Raw genomic sequence first — 16,472 nt, forward strand, 5'->3', positions numbered from 1 at the left:
TGAATTATAACAGTCTTAAAATTTTTTTACGTAAACTATCTCATAAGCGGCTTTTCATGCTGTTGCATAATATTCTTCATTATTATTTTAATGAATGCAAAATATTTCATCAAGTTCACGTACTTTAATTCACTAAAGCATCTATTACTGTTCTAGACTAATTTTCAGCTTGTTCCTGGGCAGTCTTAGGTGCCCAAGGCAGAATTCCTTTCCCAAAGTCAGAAGAACTTTAAAATCAACAGTATTTTAGTGAGATACTGAAACTGAAAACTATTTAGGGTGGGAGAATTATGTGTGAAAATCTAAGGGTTTGGATTTGTCTTGTATTAAGTTATTTAATCAAATTGTGATTTTTAAAAAAAATGCAGTAGCATCTCTCTCAGTCAGTGGTCTGTTAATTAGAAAAATGTACCATCTAATATTGGTCTATCCATTCAACGTTTATTTTTTGAGCGCCTACGTGTGCCAGGTACTGTTCCAGGTGCTGGTTATACATAAGTGAACTAAACAGACAAAACCTTCACTAACCTTCGGTCATGGAAGTCCAACAGTGAACAAAATATAGTATAAAGGACAAAAAAGCAGTAGGGGCTGGGGAGAGCAGCAGTGGGCCCGCTCTCAGCAGGTCAGAGCTGGGGGAGACAGGGTGGTGGCCTGGTGCCCGGGCAGAGAACGGTGAGCCTTGTGGCCACCGGAAGGCCTTGGCTTTTTGGGGGGTGGGTAGGGGATGGGATCATACCGGTGCCATCTGCATTGGGAGTGCAGAATCTTAACCACTGGACCACCAGGGAAGTCCAAGGCCTTGGCTTTTACTTTGAATGAGGTAGAGAAGGCTGGAGGAATTCTGAACAGCGGATGACATGATCTGGTTTGTTTTAAGGCTCACCCTGGCTGCCCTGTTGAAGACAGCCTGGCATGGGATGGCGAAGCCAAAGCTGGGAGCAGAGCTGGGAAGCTTTTGCAGGAATCCAAGTGAGAAGAGGGGTTGGTTTGGACCAGAGTGGTAGTGAGCGAGCTGGGGAGGACTGGTTGGCATATGGACCTAGATTAGAAATAGAGACCTCCAGTTTCCTAATGGATTGGCTGTGGGTTGTGTGAGAAAGGAGTCAGAGGACCCCAAAGTTTTCAGCTTGAGCAGCTAGAAGGACGTAGTTGCCATTAACTGACATGGGAAATGTGGAAGGGGCAGGGTTTGAATGTTGTGAATCAGGAAGTTGTTTTAGAATATGTTAAATTTGAGATGCGTGCTAGACATCTACATAGAGATATCAATTGAAAAGATGTTTTTAAGGGTTTGGCATTCAGGGGAGAGGCTGGGTTTGGACTTATAAATTTGGCAGCCATTAAAACATAGAAGGGTTGAGATTAGATCGGACCACCAGTAATACTGAGGTCAGCTAACACCTGAGTGTGTGCCAGGCACTGCTCTGGGTGCTTATGTGTGTGACCTGTGTTAGAGGTAGAGAAGATGAGGGGACATCCTAAAGGGAAGAAAACCAAGAGGATGCAGGTCTGGAAGCCAAGGGAGGAAAGTATGTCAAGGAGGAGGAAGTGACCAGCTCTTGTAAATGCTGCTCGATGGGACAAGTGAGATGAACTCTGAGAGCTGACCATTGAATCTGGCGGCTTGGAGGTCCCTGGTGCCTTTGGCCTGCACCGTTTCAGTGGAGCGGTGCGGGAAGCCTGATGGGCTGGACTTCATCGAGAATGGGAGGCAAGGAACTGGAGAGTAGCCAAGACTTTCAGGAAGGTTCTTTTTACAGTGCAGTGCTGGTGGGTAGCCATAAAGATGGCTCCACTAGGACACTGAATTAACCATAAAATCTCAGTCCCAGAATGGGCTAGATAAAAGAAGTTTGGGGGATTAAATGTGCTAGTGAAATTCAAGAACACCCTTAAAGAGGATATTCTGATTCAGTCTAATAGATATAAATAAATTCAGTGTTTTTACTACCAGGTGATAATTCATACTCCCCCCCCCCCCCCCGCCACCTAATAAATCTTAGTCACTCAAGATCTAGGGAAGATCATTATCTGTCTTCTAGGCTGAATGAATCCACTGTCCACCATTTTTGCAAAGGTTCCATTTTGCTCTAGCAAAGGAGGACCAGGGTAACTCTTTCATGTCGTTTACCATCAGCCAGGGCTTCACAGTAATCCTGGGTCACAGCTGCTGTGGGATGTGAAGGTGAAAACAGGCATAAAAATGATTACGTGGTCAGAAAGCAGGTCCACCAGAGGGATTGGAAAGTGATGGATCCTGTAATGGACTTCGGGCAAAAAGCCGCTATTCTGAAGACAGTTACCATCTCTCTGCTTTCAGATCTCTAGCAAAGAACACAAATTTAAGTGGCAGTAAGTGGTATTTGATCAACCTAGGAGTCATAGAAGAGTAAACCATAGTGCTTTACCCCCAAGGCTCATACTGTGTTGGGGGAGGGTTGTGAAGTGAGCGTTCATCATGGAAGCCCTGGAGTGGAGGTAAGTAGGAATTATTACATACAAGGAGTTGAATAATCCCATCCAAGGCAGAAGTCTTCCCATCCAAGAAGACCTGACATCTGAGTTGGTTGTGAAGGATCGGTAGAGTTTTCCAGCAGTCAGTTAAAGGAGGGGGCATTCCATAAAGAGCGAGCAGCATGTAGAAAAACCAGAGGGACCAAGTGCTTTAGGAGAACAGCATGTTGTCCATAATGGCCGGGTAGCAAGGTGATGGTGGCCGGACGGAGCGCAAAAGACAACGAGATCGGTTTGGGTCATGGTTTCACAACCTTCTAGGCTAAAGGGTTGAACTTTATCCTGTAGGCAACAGGGAGCTAGTGGAAATTTTGTGTTTTTTATTTTTAAATGATTATTTAAAAAATCAGAATAGGTAATATACATGCACATGAGAGAAAATGTAACAGGTACACTGAAAGGAAAGTTTCCCCTCCTCCCTGTCTCCCACTTTCTCCAGTTCCCTTCTCCAGAGACGCCCACCTTACAGAGTCCTTGTGTCTCCTCCCCAGCCTGTGTTTAGAAAGACAAGGGGTGGCAGGAGGGCGGAGGAGGAGAGGAGATGGCGCGGGAAGCAGGGTGCCCAGGTGGGAGATTCTGCAGAAATCCAGGTAAGAGGCGATGCGAGAAAGCGAGGTGCACACTGGGTGTGAGAGCAAGGGAAGGCGGGCTGCCGCAGAGGCACCCGGGTTTCCTGCTGGTGTCGTAGAGTCGACAGTGACGCTCAGTGTTGTGCAGGTTGGCTTTGGGATGTGAGGCAGACAAATTCGTGGGCCGTCAGAAGCTCAGGTCCACTGTGCAAGGTGGTTGGAGCTGGCGTGTAACTCTGTGAACCTCAGCATCTAGATGGGGCGACGAGGGAGAGCATGTGGGTGGAAGGAGAAGAGTCCTGAGCTGGAGCCCTGGAGAACTCCAGGAGCCGGAGGAAGACACTTCCTCTCAGGAGATGTACGAAGACAGCCAGATGTAAAAGTGTTCAGAAGCACTTGCCTGGAGATGGGGTCAGAGGTGTGACCCCAGAGGGCTCCCTCCCTCCGTGGTTCCGGGATGTGGGCTTTGTCCATGGTCGGAAGCCTGACGGTAGTGAAGGTTGGAAGCAGGTCTCCCAGCGCCTTGCCTGAGGCCAGGCCCCAGCGACTGTTGCTGAGTGCTGGTGCGGGGAGGTGGGGGAATGAGGTGGATGGGCCGTCACTGCAGCGTCTCAGCGAGATGCTGAGGAAGCCTTCCTTGCACAGGAGCTTCGGGCCCCCCCCGAGCGCCTGGGACAAGCCCCAGCTGGACTCCGGTGAGGAGGGTCAGCAGTGGTTTGTGCAGACGGAGATTCTTAGCACCCGAGTGCTGGAAGCTGTCACCAGCACAGAAGGCAGCCTCCAGCCCAAGGCTACCCATTCAGATTCCCAGCAGACTCCGCTGCTTTGGTGTCTTCACAGTTTGAGAATCACAGATTGCTGGAGCTGAAGGGACCCTAGAGACCACCCAGGCTACCTTCTCATTTACATCCCAGGCCTTCGGGTCCCAGCAGGGTGATTGCCCAAATCTCCAGCAGGACCAGGATCCATGCCAGGTCATCTGCCTCCGGGGGTGAGGATCTGGCTGCCCGTGTGAAAATCCGTTTGCAGGTGCTTCATAAGGTGTTACGACGCTGTAGATATGTAATTTATTGTTATTTTCCTTCAGTCCCACCCTTCACCTTCTCCAGGTCTCCCTGGCCTTCTGTCTCTGGAAACACTTTCCTGAAGCAAGGCCTGGTGAGGGCAGGTGGGCGCCCTAGGACTGGTGGCTTCAGAGTCAGAGCCTCCTTTTGCAAAAGTCTTTTGTCACTTTAGGAACGCAAAGCAGCCCTCACAACAGCGTCCACTGGGCCTGCAGCGTGTGCTGCGTGGGAAGCCATGACGTGGAGCCGTGTGGGGACAGTAGCGCCCCCGGTGGTGAGAGGACTGAGCCCGACTGGCAGAGTGCTGAAACCTGCCGAGGCCCGGAGATTCGGTACCCGGAGACCGAGTTCACTCTTCTCTCCACTGCATGTGTTAACATTTCCATAATGAAACATAAGCAAACCTGGGCTTCAAAGAAGGACAATTCTTAGAGAGGAAGGGGGAAGTCTACCGATAAAACACAACAGGGTGGATGGATCTCAGGCTCGTCGTGCGGCGTGAAAGAAGCCAGGCAACAAAGGGTGCATGCTGTCTGACCCCACGTCTTTAGGCTTCTAGAGAGGGCACACGGGTGTGCGGTGACAGGGGCCAACTAGTGGCCGCCTGGAGATGGGAAGGCGGAGGAGGGGAGGAGGGAGCATAACCCTGGGGTGATGGATGTGGTTTAACAGTGGATGCACATGTCGAAACCTGTCAGATCGCATTCTTCAGGCATCTGCAGCTTGTTCCATGTCAATTATAGATATTATTGATAAGGGTACATATATACATATAAAGCTGTTAACATTTAAGAGTTAAGGGGAGAACTCTTTAAACAGAAGAAGCAGGATATACATATTGTTAAATAAAATATTCAGTGGGTTTTCTAAAGATTAACCACTGATACTTCACTTTTTTTCAAAAAACCCTAGTTGTAAGAGTCAGAGGAGACTTTTTTTTTAAATTAATTAATTAATTAATTTTTGTCTGCGTTGGTCCTCATTGCTGCACGCAGGCTTTCTCTAGTTGCGGTGTGCGGGCTTTGTTGCGGAGCACGGGCTCTAGGTGCGCAGCCTTCAGTAGTTGTGGCTCGCGGGCTCTAGAGCGCAGGCTCAGTAGTTGTGGCACATGGGCTTAGTTGCTCTGTGGCGTATGGGATCCTCCTGGACCAGGGCTCGAACCTGTGTCCCCTGCATTAGCAGGCAGATTCTTAACCACTGTGCCACCAGGGAAGTCCCAGAGAAGACCTTAAGAAATCATCTTATTCAGTTCTTCCTCAGATGTTTTCTGCTGCTTGTTCAGCTGTGGTTTGGGCTTTTCAAAGCCTCCCTACGATCTCCAGTGATGACACATCACACGCTCATCCTGAGTTCAGCCGGGTTCCCACGGCCCCAGCCCAGGCGCCACGGCCTCCCCGGGGTCCAGATGTGTCCTACCGACCAGGAGTGGCAGGCCTCCTGCTGGCTGGGAGCTTGTGTCTGCACTAGGCCTGGAGCAGCCACCAGGGGCTGCTGTGTCTTTGCTTTTCACAAGCTCCTGAGCTGCTTCAGCAAGCTGGATCTTCTGGGAGGCCTGTCTAACACGTTTTGCATCTGAGAAAGTCAAGTTAAAGACTTAAATTGACGAGAGGAAGAACCACACATTCAAACCACAGAAAGAAACGCAGGTAAAGAAATGAAAGATATAACAAAGCTGAGCTGTCAGGGAAGTTATGAAAGAAAGAGTATGGCCTTCTGCGTGAGTGCAGCTTCGGGGCGTCCAGTGCACACACTTGATGGAGCACATCATCGCTGCCCTACAGCTGGCAGTGTGTGCCCGTTAGTAGTGAGTAGAGCAGCGCAGAGAAGTGGAAACCGGCTGACTATGCAAATGTTTGATTCCGATTTCTTGCTCTTTCACTCAGTTGCCCTCCCGATGGGAGAAACCATATCTGTAACAACTCTTACAAAACCTGGTGATGAGAGGAAAAGCGCCAGCAGGTGATGGCAAAAGCTGGTTCCAGCAGAAATGGACAAGAGGGAACTAGGGTCCCTATTGGATGACTTCATAAAAAATAGCTGAAGGGTAGTTGAGTAAAAGTATTACTTTACTTCTCTGTTGTCCCTGAGAAAATAACCAGCCTCAGTGACTGAAAACTGCAGGGAGGAAGATTGGTGTCAATATTATATGAGAGAACTTTCTCATATGCCCAAGAGAATTGAAAGGAGGGTCTCAAAGAGATATCTGTGCACCTGTGTTCATAGGAGCATTGTTCACAATAGCCAAAAAGTGGAAGCCACCCAAGTGTCCCTTGATGGATGAATGGATAAACACAACATGATATACATGTACAGTGTAATATTATTCAGCCTTAAAAAGGAATGAAGTTCTGGCACATGCTACAACATGGATGAACCTCGAGGACATTATGCTGAGTGAAATAAGCCAGGCACAAGAGGGCAAATACTGTATGATTCCACTCAGGTGAGGTGCTAAAGGACTCAGATCTATCGGACAGAAAGTACAATGGTGGTTGCTGGGGCTTGGGGGATGAGAATTGTTGTTTACTGGGGACAGGGGTTCAGTTCTGCAAGATGAAGTTTGTGAGATTGGTTAATGTACTCCACTCTACTGAACTGTACGCTTAAAAATGGTTAAGATGGTAAATTTTAGGTTAAGATGGTTTAAGATGTGTATATTTTACCACAATTAATTTTTTTTAAATAAAAAAAAAATTAAAAAATTTTCAGCTAGTCTGAGCTGCCCGAGCAGGAATGGGCTGCTTCAGGAGGTGGTGGAGGTGAGCGCGTGTGTGTACATGTGCGTGCACACATGTGCGTGCCCGTGTGACTTCCCCTCCTCTCTCTCATCTTCATCGCCCCTCCCCACCCTCTGTCCCTCTTCCCACTGTGAATTCCTTGCTGACTTGGGAGTCATCTCCTCTTCATCTTTACACTCCCCAAAGGCACGAATATTCAAAGGAATACGCAGGGGATACTGAATCCCCGCGGCAAGATCACCAGCCACTAGCGGACGCTAGCCGGCCCCTCAGGTGCCCCTGGAAGGAAGTTGTGCACCTTTGCTGTGCAACCCACCTCCACGTGGACAGAGCGCCAGGCGGGCAGGACAGGCTCTTCTGGCCAATGCGTGGGAGTGCCTGTAGTGGCAGGCGGCTGCCACGGCCCATGCCACAGGGCCTGTGTGGCAGGACACACCCAGGGTCAGCTTGCTTCTGTTTACCACCACTAACTAACATTTCCCAAGAAACACATCAGAACTAGTTTCTCAGGGAAGCATTTGCTGTCCTGGAACCTCTCAGGCCTTGAGCACCAAGATCTTCCCTGTGCTCTCCTCCTCCTGACGCCTTCAGGTTCTCTTCTAGCAGGGCTGTGTCAGAGGCTACTCTGGGCTGGACGTTGGGTCAGATGTTCGTAATGGTGTTTACTGGTCAATTACAGGATAGGCATTATACTAAGGATGAGACAGAAGAGAGAGAGACAGATAATCTTTCATATCTCTGCAGCCCTGAAGGCTAAGTACCTATTACACAAATGAGTAAACTGAGGGTTAAACTGATTGCACAGAGGTTTATAGCCCCCAGTCTGTGCTCTTATCATTTTGCTCATTGTTAACATGTCTAAGACTTACTTCTCTGGTGACATTGCACCTCAAAAGTATAGGGTGTGGGTCTCCACAGCAGCTGACAAAGCACTGGGCACACCGGGGTACTGATGATTGATTAATCCCTGGGATTAAGCCTCAGAATAGGAGGATGGAGGGGGACTTTAAAAAAGAATTTGGAGGGAATGTAAGCAGCTTCCTGTGGGGGCAAAAGCCCAGTTCTGCCTATTGGCGGTGTAGGATTATGTGCACAGGGAGCACAGTGGAAAGCTCATCCTGCTCTGCTATTAAAAGGAAAAAACAAAACCTTTAAAACTCCCCAATGTCTGCAGAATACGTGAGGATAAGACTATTGATTAATAATTTATTTAGGATTAGTATCTCTCTCCCATTTGTTTGTCTTTTTGTGTTGCTTCCAGAGAGAATCTCTCAGTTTGATCTTCCAGGTAATTGATTTTCTCTTCAGCTGTGTCTAATTTACTTTTCAGACCACCTACTGAGATTTTACTTTCTTCCATCATAGATGGCATTTCCAAAATCTCTAGCTGGTTATCTTGCACAACAGCTTATTCTTGTTTGGCTGAGACTGTGAATCATTCTCCTTTTAAAGTCACTTTCAGTCTGCTCTAATAACTCTTTTCTCAGGTTTAATTCTTTGAACTGATGAGTTTGGTTCCTGCCTCCACGTGTCACAGAGGAGGGTCAGGATGTGCTCCTGGTGAGAGTGGCTATTGTTAGTGGTCTGGGAACAGTTTCCCGTGCTTCCTGGTGTCAGCGGCTGCCCATGCTACCCTCCTTCTCCTGCCCCAGCCTGAGGGATGCACCTCTGTGCCCTGTCATTTGCACAAGCAGGCCCCTCCTCTCTGACCCTTGCCCCAAGGCCCTCTCCTGCTCTGGTGTCTGTCACCTCTGAACTTGGAGCCCCCAAAGCTGCTGCTTTGTCCAGCAGTCCCCTCCTGTGTGTGCTGGGGGCTGTGGTTTCCTCCATCGATCTAACCCAGTCTGTCTTCCAACAACCCCTACTACCGGGCTTCCCTGGTGGCACAGTGGTTAAGAATCTGCCTGCCAGTGCAGGGGATACGGGTTCAAGCCCTTGTCCGGGAAGATCCCACATGCCACGGAGCAACTAAGCCTGTGTGCCACAACTACTGAGCCTGTGCTCTAGAGCCTGCGAGCCACAACTACTGAGCCCACTCGCCTAGCGCCCTTGCTCTGCAACAAGAGAAGCCACTGCAATGAGAAGCTCGTGCACCACAATGAAGAGTAGCCCCTGCTCGCCGCAACTGGAGAAAGCCCGCGTGCAGCAACAAAGACCCAACACAGCCAAAAAATAAATAAAAATTAAAATTAAAAAATTTATTAAAAAAACCCCTACTGCTTTCTAGTCTTGCAGTACTGTTAGAGATTTGTGAGTTGTTTTGTTTGTTTTGTTTTGTTTTTTGTTTTTGTTTTTTGCTTATGGCCTCTTCTGTCATTTCTAAGGATTTGGGATGGAAGCGGGAAGCAGGCCTGCATGTTTGGTTTACCATTGTAATCACGACTTCTGATGACCTGTGCACTTGTAGTCCACGCCTCGGGGTCTGGCATTGGATTTTTCTCTAGTTGTGTCATCACGCTAGTTTTTTTCTGCCCAGCTGTGAGCTGCTCTGGGCAGGGACCATATCCTGTATGGGTAATAGAACATGGCGCACAACAGGGCACATGGACTTGATGAATGCTTATTCACGACCTCTGACGACTCCGTGTATTTGCATATGCTGTTCCTTATCTGAAGTGCCCTTCCCCTCTTTTCCACCTGGTAAACCCCTACTCTTTCAAAACTCCAGCTAAAATGTCACTCTTGCCACTCTTCTTGGAAACCTCCCATGGTGTTTTTCCCATTCAGAGTTGGTTTCCCCTCCTCTCCCAGCCCTTTATAACTTGGCTACAGAATTTATCATATAGCATCACATTGCATTTTTATGAGACTCTCCCCATGAAATGTGAGCTCCTTGAAGACTGGTTCTTGACAGTCATGGCCTGTCCTGGAGGGCACTGCTTGTGCCAGTGGGGGATCTCGTGCACAAAGCAGGCTGACATCTGGCTGGGCCATGGCCTTGCTCAGCTTCATGGGTCAAAGGCTGGTGTCCACAGTGCCCTCAAGTGCCTTATGCTGGGAACACAGTGTGGAAGGTTATTCAGACAGACCCCTCTGCTGCTGAAAACAACTTAATATACTGCATATATTTAATGTAGTAAGAGTGTCATTGAAGCATTAAGTGGCTGGTGAGATAGTGAGGAATTACCAGCCCAGATCTAAGAAAGGCAGAATCAGAGATGGAAATAGGACATTGGGCTGCATTTGCCTCAGGTGAACTTGAGCTTTGGATCTGATGGTGTCCAGCAGTAAAGGGAACAGAATTTAGGGCCCAATGAAAGTAATAGTAGATCCTTCCCTCATAAATCCAGGGCCTTCGGGGGACTGCAAGGAAAAGTGTCACAGCACAGAACAGTGCAGGAGGGTAGAAAAGCCACAGTCTAGCTGCCTCTTAAGGTTTGCAGCCCCAGTTCCCATCACCTAGGTGGTCCAATATACCTGAATGCATGGATTTAATTTCAAGTGGCCCCAGACCAGGAGTGCCCCCTGGTGCCTGGACAGAGCAAGCTCATGTCCTCTCTGGAGGAAGGCATGTTCCTCTCAGGACAGAGACCACCAACAAAGTGTTTTCAAGGATAATGAGCATCAAACAAGAAAAAATAACCAATCAGCCAGAGAACGAAGTGAACACTAGAAGAAATAAAGACAACAAAAATAGACCAATGAAGACTTCAGTTATTTATTTGGATTACCAGACACAGATTATAATCAACTATGTTTATTTTATCTTATTTAAGGGAAATACCTGTGAAGGACCAGGACCACTAGAAAGTGACCTAGCATATTTTAAAAAGAACCAGATAGAACTTGAAGAAATGAAAAATACAATAAACAAAATTAAAGATTCTGATGGTTTGGATTAACAGGAAATTAGACAGAGATGAAGAGAAGATCAGTGCCCTGGAAGACAGAGCTGAAGAAATGACCTACACAGGATCTGATAAAGGACAACTTGAGAAAAAGCCACAGCAAACCTAATATTACATTTGAAATAATGAAAACTTTCCCTTTCAATATAGGAACAAGACAGAGATGCCTGTTATCATTTCTTTTCAAGGTAGTACTGGAGGTCTTAGCCAGTGCAGAAGGGCTAGGTGAAAAGTGTGTAGGGACCAGAAGGGAAAAAATCAAATGGCCATTTTTCTCAGATAATGTGAACGGGAAGAAAGAAAGTCCAAAGGAATCTACAAATAAGTTATTAGGACCAATAAGAGAGTTTAGTAAGACTGGTGAACACAAAATGTATATATTTCAATCATATATCTGCAGAAACAAACAGGAAGAAAATAAAATTTTATTTAAAAAAGGATAATATCAAGTATCTAGAAATTGGTCTAAAAAGAGATATCTATGACCTCTACAGGGAAAACGATAAGACTTCTTAAAAGACATTAAAGAAATCCTAAATGAATGGAGAGATGTTCCCTGTTTATAAACTGGAAGACTTGTTATTATAGATATCAAGTCTGCCTAAAATGATCTGTATATTAATTCAACCCCAACAAAATCCCCAAGGGGGACAAACTGAGTGCAGTACACATATAAGGCGGTGCAAAGAACCGGGAAGAGTCCAGGCTTATTGTAAAGCTGTGGGAACTGAGCCGGGGTGGTGCTGGCGCAGGACAGGCGTGGACCGTTGGAGGAGTTTGCAGACAGACACGTGCGACGTCTGTGCGCCCTTGACTGAGAACAGAGAAGGCACAGCAGAGCTGCAGGTCAGGCTGTCAGGCAGTGCTTAGGTGGAGGTCAGGGCTTCGACTCCTCGAGTGACAGATGGGGACATGCTGGCCGTTAGCTGCCGGGGAGGCGGGGAGCCTCTGGGTGTGAGCTGTGTCGGTCACTCCCCTCTCCCAGCCTCAGCTTCCCACACGCAGAACAGGCGGATGGGACTAGACGGGTTGAATGTGGCGGCCGTCTGTAGGCACAAAGGCAGGCTGCGCCACTGGCAGCCTTCTGATGCCTCTTCCTTTTGTCCTTCTCAAGGTGTCCCCAGAACGGAGCACTGAAGACCACCCAGAGAGCAGCAGTGTCTCTGAGTAAGTACGAGGCGGGGTGGGGGGTGGGGAGAAGCACATCTCTAACCAGAGTCACAGCCACCCTACCCCCCGCCCTCCCCACGCCTCCGCATCCCCCTTCTGGATGCTCCCCATCACCGGCCCTGGCCCCACTCATTCATTCAGAAACTATCTGCAGTGGCTCATCTGTAAATGAGGCACAGTCCTTGGCCTTCAGGAGTTTACAGCCTAGAAGGATGGCAGGTGGGTCCCCTGTAATCCCATTACAGTGTTAGCAGGAAAACACATTTAAAACCCCTGGAAAGTGTCAGCTGAGGACCCCAGGCCCTGAGACCAGGCCTTCTCTGTCTGCACGGCCCCGGGCTGTGTGAGGATTCCAGGGCCCCAGGAGCAGCCAGCACGAGGAAGCTGCGCTGGGATGACCTTGGGCCTCTGGCTCATCCTGCCCTTGGCTTCCTCATCTCTAATTGGGTCACACTGATCGGCCCTGGGTCACTGGGAGGTAGGTGATTGTCCTGCTCAAGACCAGAGATGTGCAAATTCTGGCTCAACAGCTATTTTTATTACCAATTCCAAACGGCTTCAGGGCCAGAACTTTGCCGGGTTTCCCTTATTTAACAAACATTTGAGGAGACCTTTTCCTGAAGATTGGGGTCTCTTCACATGGGCTCAAGGGAGGTCTGAAAGGGGACAGAACTGCCGAGGGCTCGTGGAGGAGCTGACATTTAAATGGCTTGCAGGACACGTATTCTCACCAAGGAGAGAGGAGGGCAGGTGCTTTCCAGGTGGTGGGATCCACAAGCAAGACACAGAGGTCTGAACAGGACACCACGCACAGGCTGGCGACATTTAGCACAGGGTCTGGGGGGAGAGGGAGGGCCTTGAAGGCCAAGCTGAAACCGTGGGCCACTGCTGTCCAGTCAGAGGACGCTGGGGTCAGCTCCGGGCGCCGGGACTCCACCGTGGCCGCGGAGGTGAAGCGGCGAGCACGTGGACGCGGGCGCCGCCCCTGGCCAAGGCCGGAGCCTTGCTCAGCAGAGCGCAGCGTCCCTCCCGGTCCTCCCTCACAGCCCCTGCTCTTCACTTGTTTTGCAAACCATCACAGGCTCCGCTTAGCGCGGCTGCCTCTGGGTGGGCTCAGCGCCCCCGGGCACTCCCGTGCCGGACCGGGCGCTGTGTCTCGCTGCAGTGGCCGGGCGCCAGGGCCGGCTCTGCTCCGCTGACCTGGACGCCCGAGCACGTGGCGCGGCTGAGGACCTGGGCCCGGCGCTGTGCCAGCGGAGCTCAGTCCCGCCTGCATATTTCTACCGCTTGTAAAGATAACTGGCAGTGACTTTCTTAAGTTTTCATCACCCCAGGGACTTTAGGAGGATTACATTCTGCCTAGAACAAATTAGCTGTTTCTTCTTATTTTTAAATGAATAGATCCCTTCACTTCACATGCACACTCCAGGACATCCCTCACCAGGAGTACTTCATTCATTCATTCATTCATTCACTCCCTCAACATACTTCAGTGGGAGTGTCCTGAGCACCGCGCTAGGCCCTGGACTCCGGGCTGGGTGGGTCCCAGGCTGGTCCTGGCTCAGTGGCTGCAAAGGGGAGAGAGTCACGAAGGTGAGATCAGGGCTGTGCCTCCCGGGAGCAGCCTCTGAAGCCATACCGGCCTCCCCCAGAGTCTGGGCTGGCAGCAGCCGCCCTCCTCTGTTCCCCAAACTCGGGCTCCCCTTCCTGTAGGGGAACCTCTCTGAGGCGGCAGCGGCGGGTGTCCTGCCGCCACGTCCACCGTGGTTTCTCACCGCCAGCGGCCAGCCCTGGGCTCCTGCACACACCCAGCGTGCGCCGCCATCCCCACCCGCCAGCCCGAGTGCACGCAGAGCGCAGCCCCCAGCACCCTCCCCTTCTGGTTCCTGCAGCGCCCGTCCTTCCTGCCCCAGACAAGCCCACCGTCCCCTTCTCTGCCGCCAGAACCCCTCAAAGCAGCGCTTCAGGGAGAAGTGTCCTAATGCGTGCAGTTTACTTTGAAATGCATCCAGAAATCAGATAAAGTAGTAGACATGTGATAAAGTAAACCCAGCAAAATGCAGCATAAAAATATTTACTTAATTGTTGAATCCACGATTTCAACTTTTCGGTATGCTTGAAAGTCTTCGTAATAAAAGGTTGAAGAGGAAAATCCTCCCAAACTCAGTTCAGATATCTCCTGCTCAGAGACTCTCACCCTCCCCTCCCTCCCTGTCGACCTGGTGAGTCTCCCTCCTTCAGCAGTGGCGGCTCCAGTTTACACCACGCCTGTACCTGTAACGCCGCGGGTACTTGCGACAGCCCATCTTACTTCTTCTCACTCTCAGCCACATCTCTGGGCCCTCACAGCACCAGGCACAGAGCAGGTGCTTCACAGATGCTGCTGAAGGGAACGTTCGGTGTGAACCTGGGCCTGTGGGCCTTGACCCCCAAGTCCTGACCATCCTCGATGTCGGCCACGCCCTTCCCCCCCACCCCCCACCCCGGGTTGGGGTGTGGAAGCAACAGAGCTGAGCCAGCCGGGCTGGCTTTGAGGACAGGGCTGGGCTGGCCTGACCTGGCCTGACCCGAAGTCTGTGAGGATTGGGTAACAGAAGCCTAGGGCCTGTGGAGGGGAAACAGGGATTCAGGAGCCTTCTGTCTGCAGCTGCTGCTGAAATTTGCTCATTATTTGTTCTGTAAATGCTTGTGGGATACCTACTATAAGCCAGGCCCTAGGCCAGGCACCCCATTTTCCTAATGAGTAAACAGATACAAGGTATGATTTGCCCATGGTCAAAGGGCCAGTAAATTCTAGACCCAACAGATAGTACAAATGACTCAGGCCTCATTTCGCATGTGACTCTGTAGCCCAATTATAATTGATTTGCGCTCTCTGGGGAAGAGTAATGGGTTTTTGTTTTGCATGACTTTAGGAATCTCTGACATAGTGAATTATAATTTAAACAAACATTCAATTCTTGACTCCTCAGAACCTCTAGAAGCCACCTCTCCCTTTTAATGTCGTGCTCCCCTCCCCCAAGTAGGGGGAGACCCCATCTCGGTCTTCAGGCTCCCGGGCCGGCAGCCCCACGGCCGCAGGTGGACAGTGTTGCCCGTCAGACAGGCAAGGGTGGCGTGAGGCCGAGTGGAGCCCCGGCTGCTGGGGCTGCAACACCTCCTGTCGGCCTCCCCCGCCAGCCTCCCCATCAGCCTCCCCCGTCGGCCTCCCCATCAGCCTCCCCCGCCGGCCTCCTCATCAGCCTCCCCCGTCGGCCTCCCCATCAGCCTCCCCCGCCGGCCTCCCCATCAGCCTCCCCCGTCGGCCTCCCCATCAGCCTCCCCCGCCGGCCTCCTCATCAGCCTCCCCCGCCGGCCTCCTCATCAGCCTCCCCCGCCGGCCTCCTCATCAGCCTCCCCCACCGGCCTCCCCATCAGCCTCCCCCGCCGGCCTCCCCCGCCGGCCTCCCCATCAGCCTCCCCCGCCGGCCTCCCCATCAGCCTCCCCTGCCGGCCTCCCCTGCCGGCCCTGCCTCCTCGCCCCCTTTCTCCCCCGTGTCCCAACTGCAGGGAGCGTCGGGTGCCTAGCGAGAAAGGCCTTGCTGAGCTGTGGGACCGGGTGAGGACGGTCTGTAGCCAGGTCACCATGGGACCGTGGGCAAGGCATTTCTCCCCCATCCACAGAGAGGCGGCTGGCCTGGGTGACCCCAGAGGGCTGTGCGGGAGGCACGTGCCATCTCTGGGCTTGGGGAGGTGGAGTCCCGCCGTTAGACCCTCATCCTTGCTGTTCAGCGCCGGGGGGCCTGCTAGGCTGCACCCCCTGAGGTGACAGTCAGGTGGCCCAGAGCCCAGCCCTGCCCTGCATCCCGGGCCAGCAGACGGGGCCCTGGAGGCTGCCGTGAACATCAGTCAGGAGCGCGACGGCAGCGATCAGGTGGGCCTTAGAGATCATCCAGCCCAACCCCCCGGCTCACATGGCAGCACGTCTCCGGCTGGCAGGTGGGAGCTCACGGTCCCGTACCTGGCAGTGGGCAGCTCTGGCCTAACTCCTCCTTCAGAGGCAGCCCCTCAGGCTGGCAGCACCCAGTTCGGCCCAGGTTTCACACCCTCCCACCTGTCAAAGGTGCTGAAGGGGGCAAGGCCATGGCCAGGCACAGGTGGACACTGCCGTGGGACAGCCTGCAGGACAGGGAAGTTGGGGGCACAACAGAGTCCAGAAAGCCGGAGCGGGGGTGGGCAGCCGGGTCCAGGCTGGTGGGAACCACTTCCAGGAGCCCAGGCGGCAAGATGGGGAGCCGGGATTTGGTCACTTGACACACTGCCCAATAGGTTGGGGGAGTGGCCAGGATCCTGACGGGATCCTGACGCCCAATCCTGTCCCAGCACGGCAGCTCCTGTGAGACACCCCCGCCCACCCAAGGGGCAGGCACAGGGAGTGAGTCAGGCCGATGGATAGTTGAGACAGAGCTCACCTTTGCTGAGGGCTGTGCAGGGTGCAAAATTCGGTGTCACACGCTGTCCACGCATTATCTCAGTTATGCCTCAGAATGAATTTAGGAATACAGCTCCATTTTAGAGAAAATTATC

The 16,472-nt window shown here is 51.3% G+C and overlaps 1 protein-coding gene and 1 long non-coding RNA gene across 2 annotated transcripts in view; both read left to right on the forward strand.

Annotated features, from left to right (window-relative positions):
- The window catches only part of CYS1 (cystin 1), a 28,575-nt gene that overhangs the window by 9,005 nt on the left and 3,098 nt on the right, over positions 1–16,472 (forward strand). Inside the window, exon 2 of the mRNA XM_082358478.1 lies at positions 11,851–11,903. Within this exon, the coding sequence (XP_082214604.1) occupies positions 11,851–11,903 (53 nt within the window). The remainder of the gene's footprint in view (positions 1–11,850; positions 11,904–16,472) is intronic.
- Positions 755–8,942, forward strand: LOC309612596. The gene is made up of 3 exons (XR_014235310.1): positions 755–5,796; positions 6,034–8,448; positions 8,805–8,942. It is a non-coding gene; the product is annotated as an uncharacterized lncRNA (long non-coding RNA).

Source organism: Balaenoptera borealis, assembly GCF_965194805.1.
Source record: "Balaenoptera borealis genome assembly, chromosome: 15".
Lineage (NCBI taxonomy): Eukaryota > Metazoa > Chordata > Mammalia > Artiodactyla > Balaenopteridae > Balaenoptera > Balaenoptera borealis.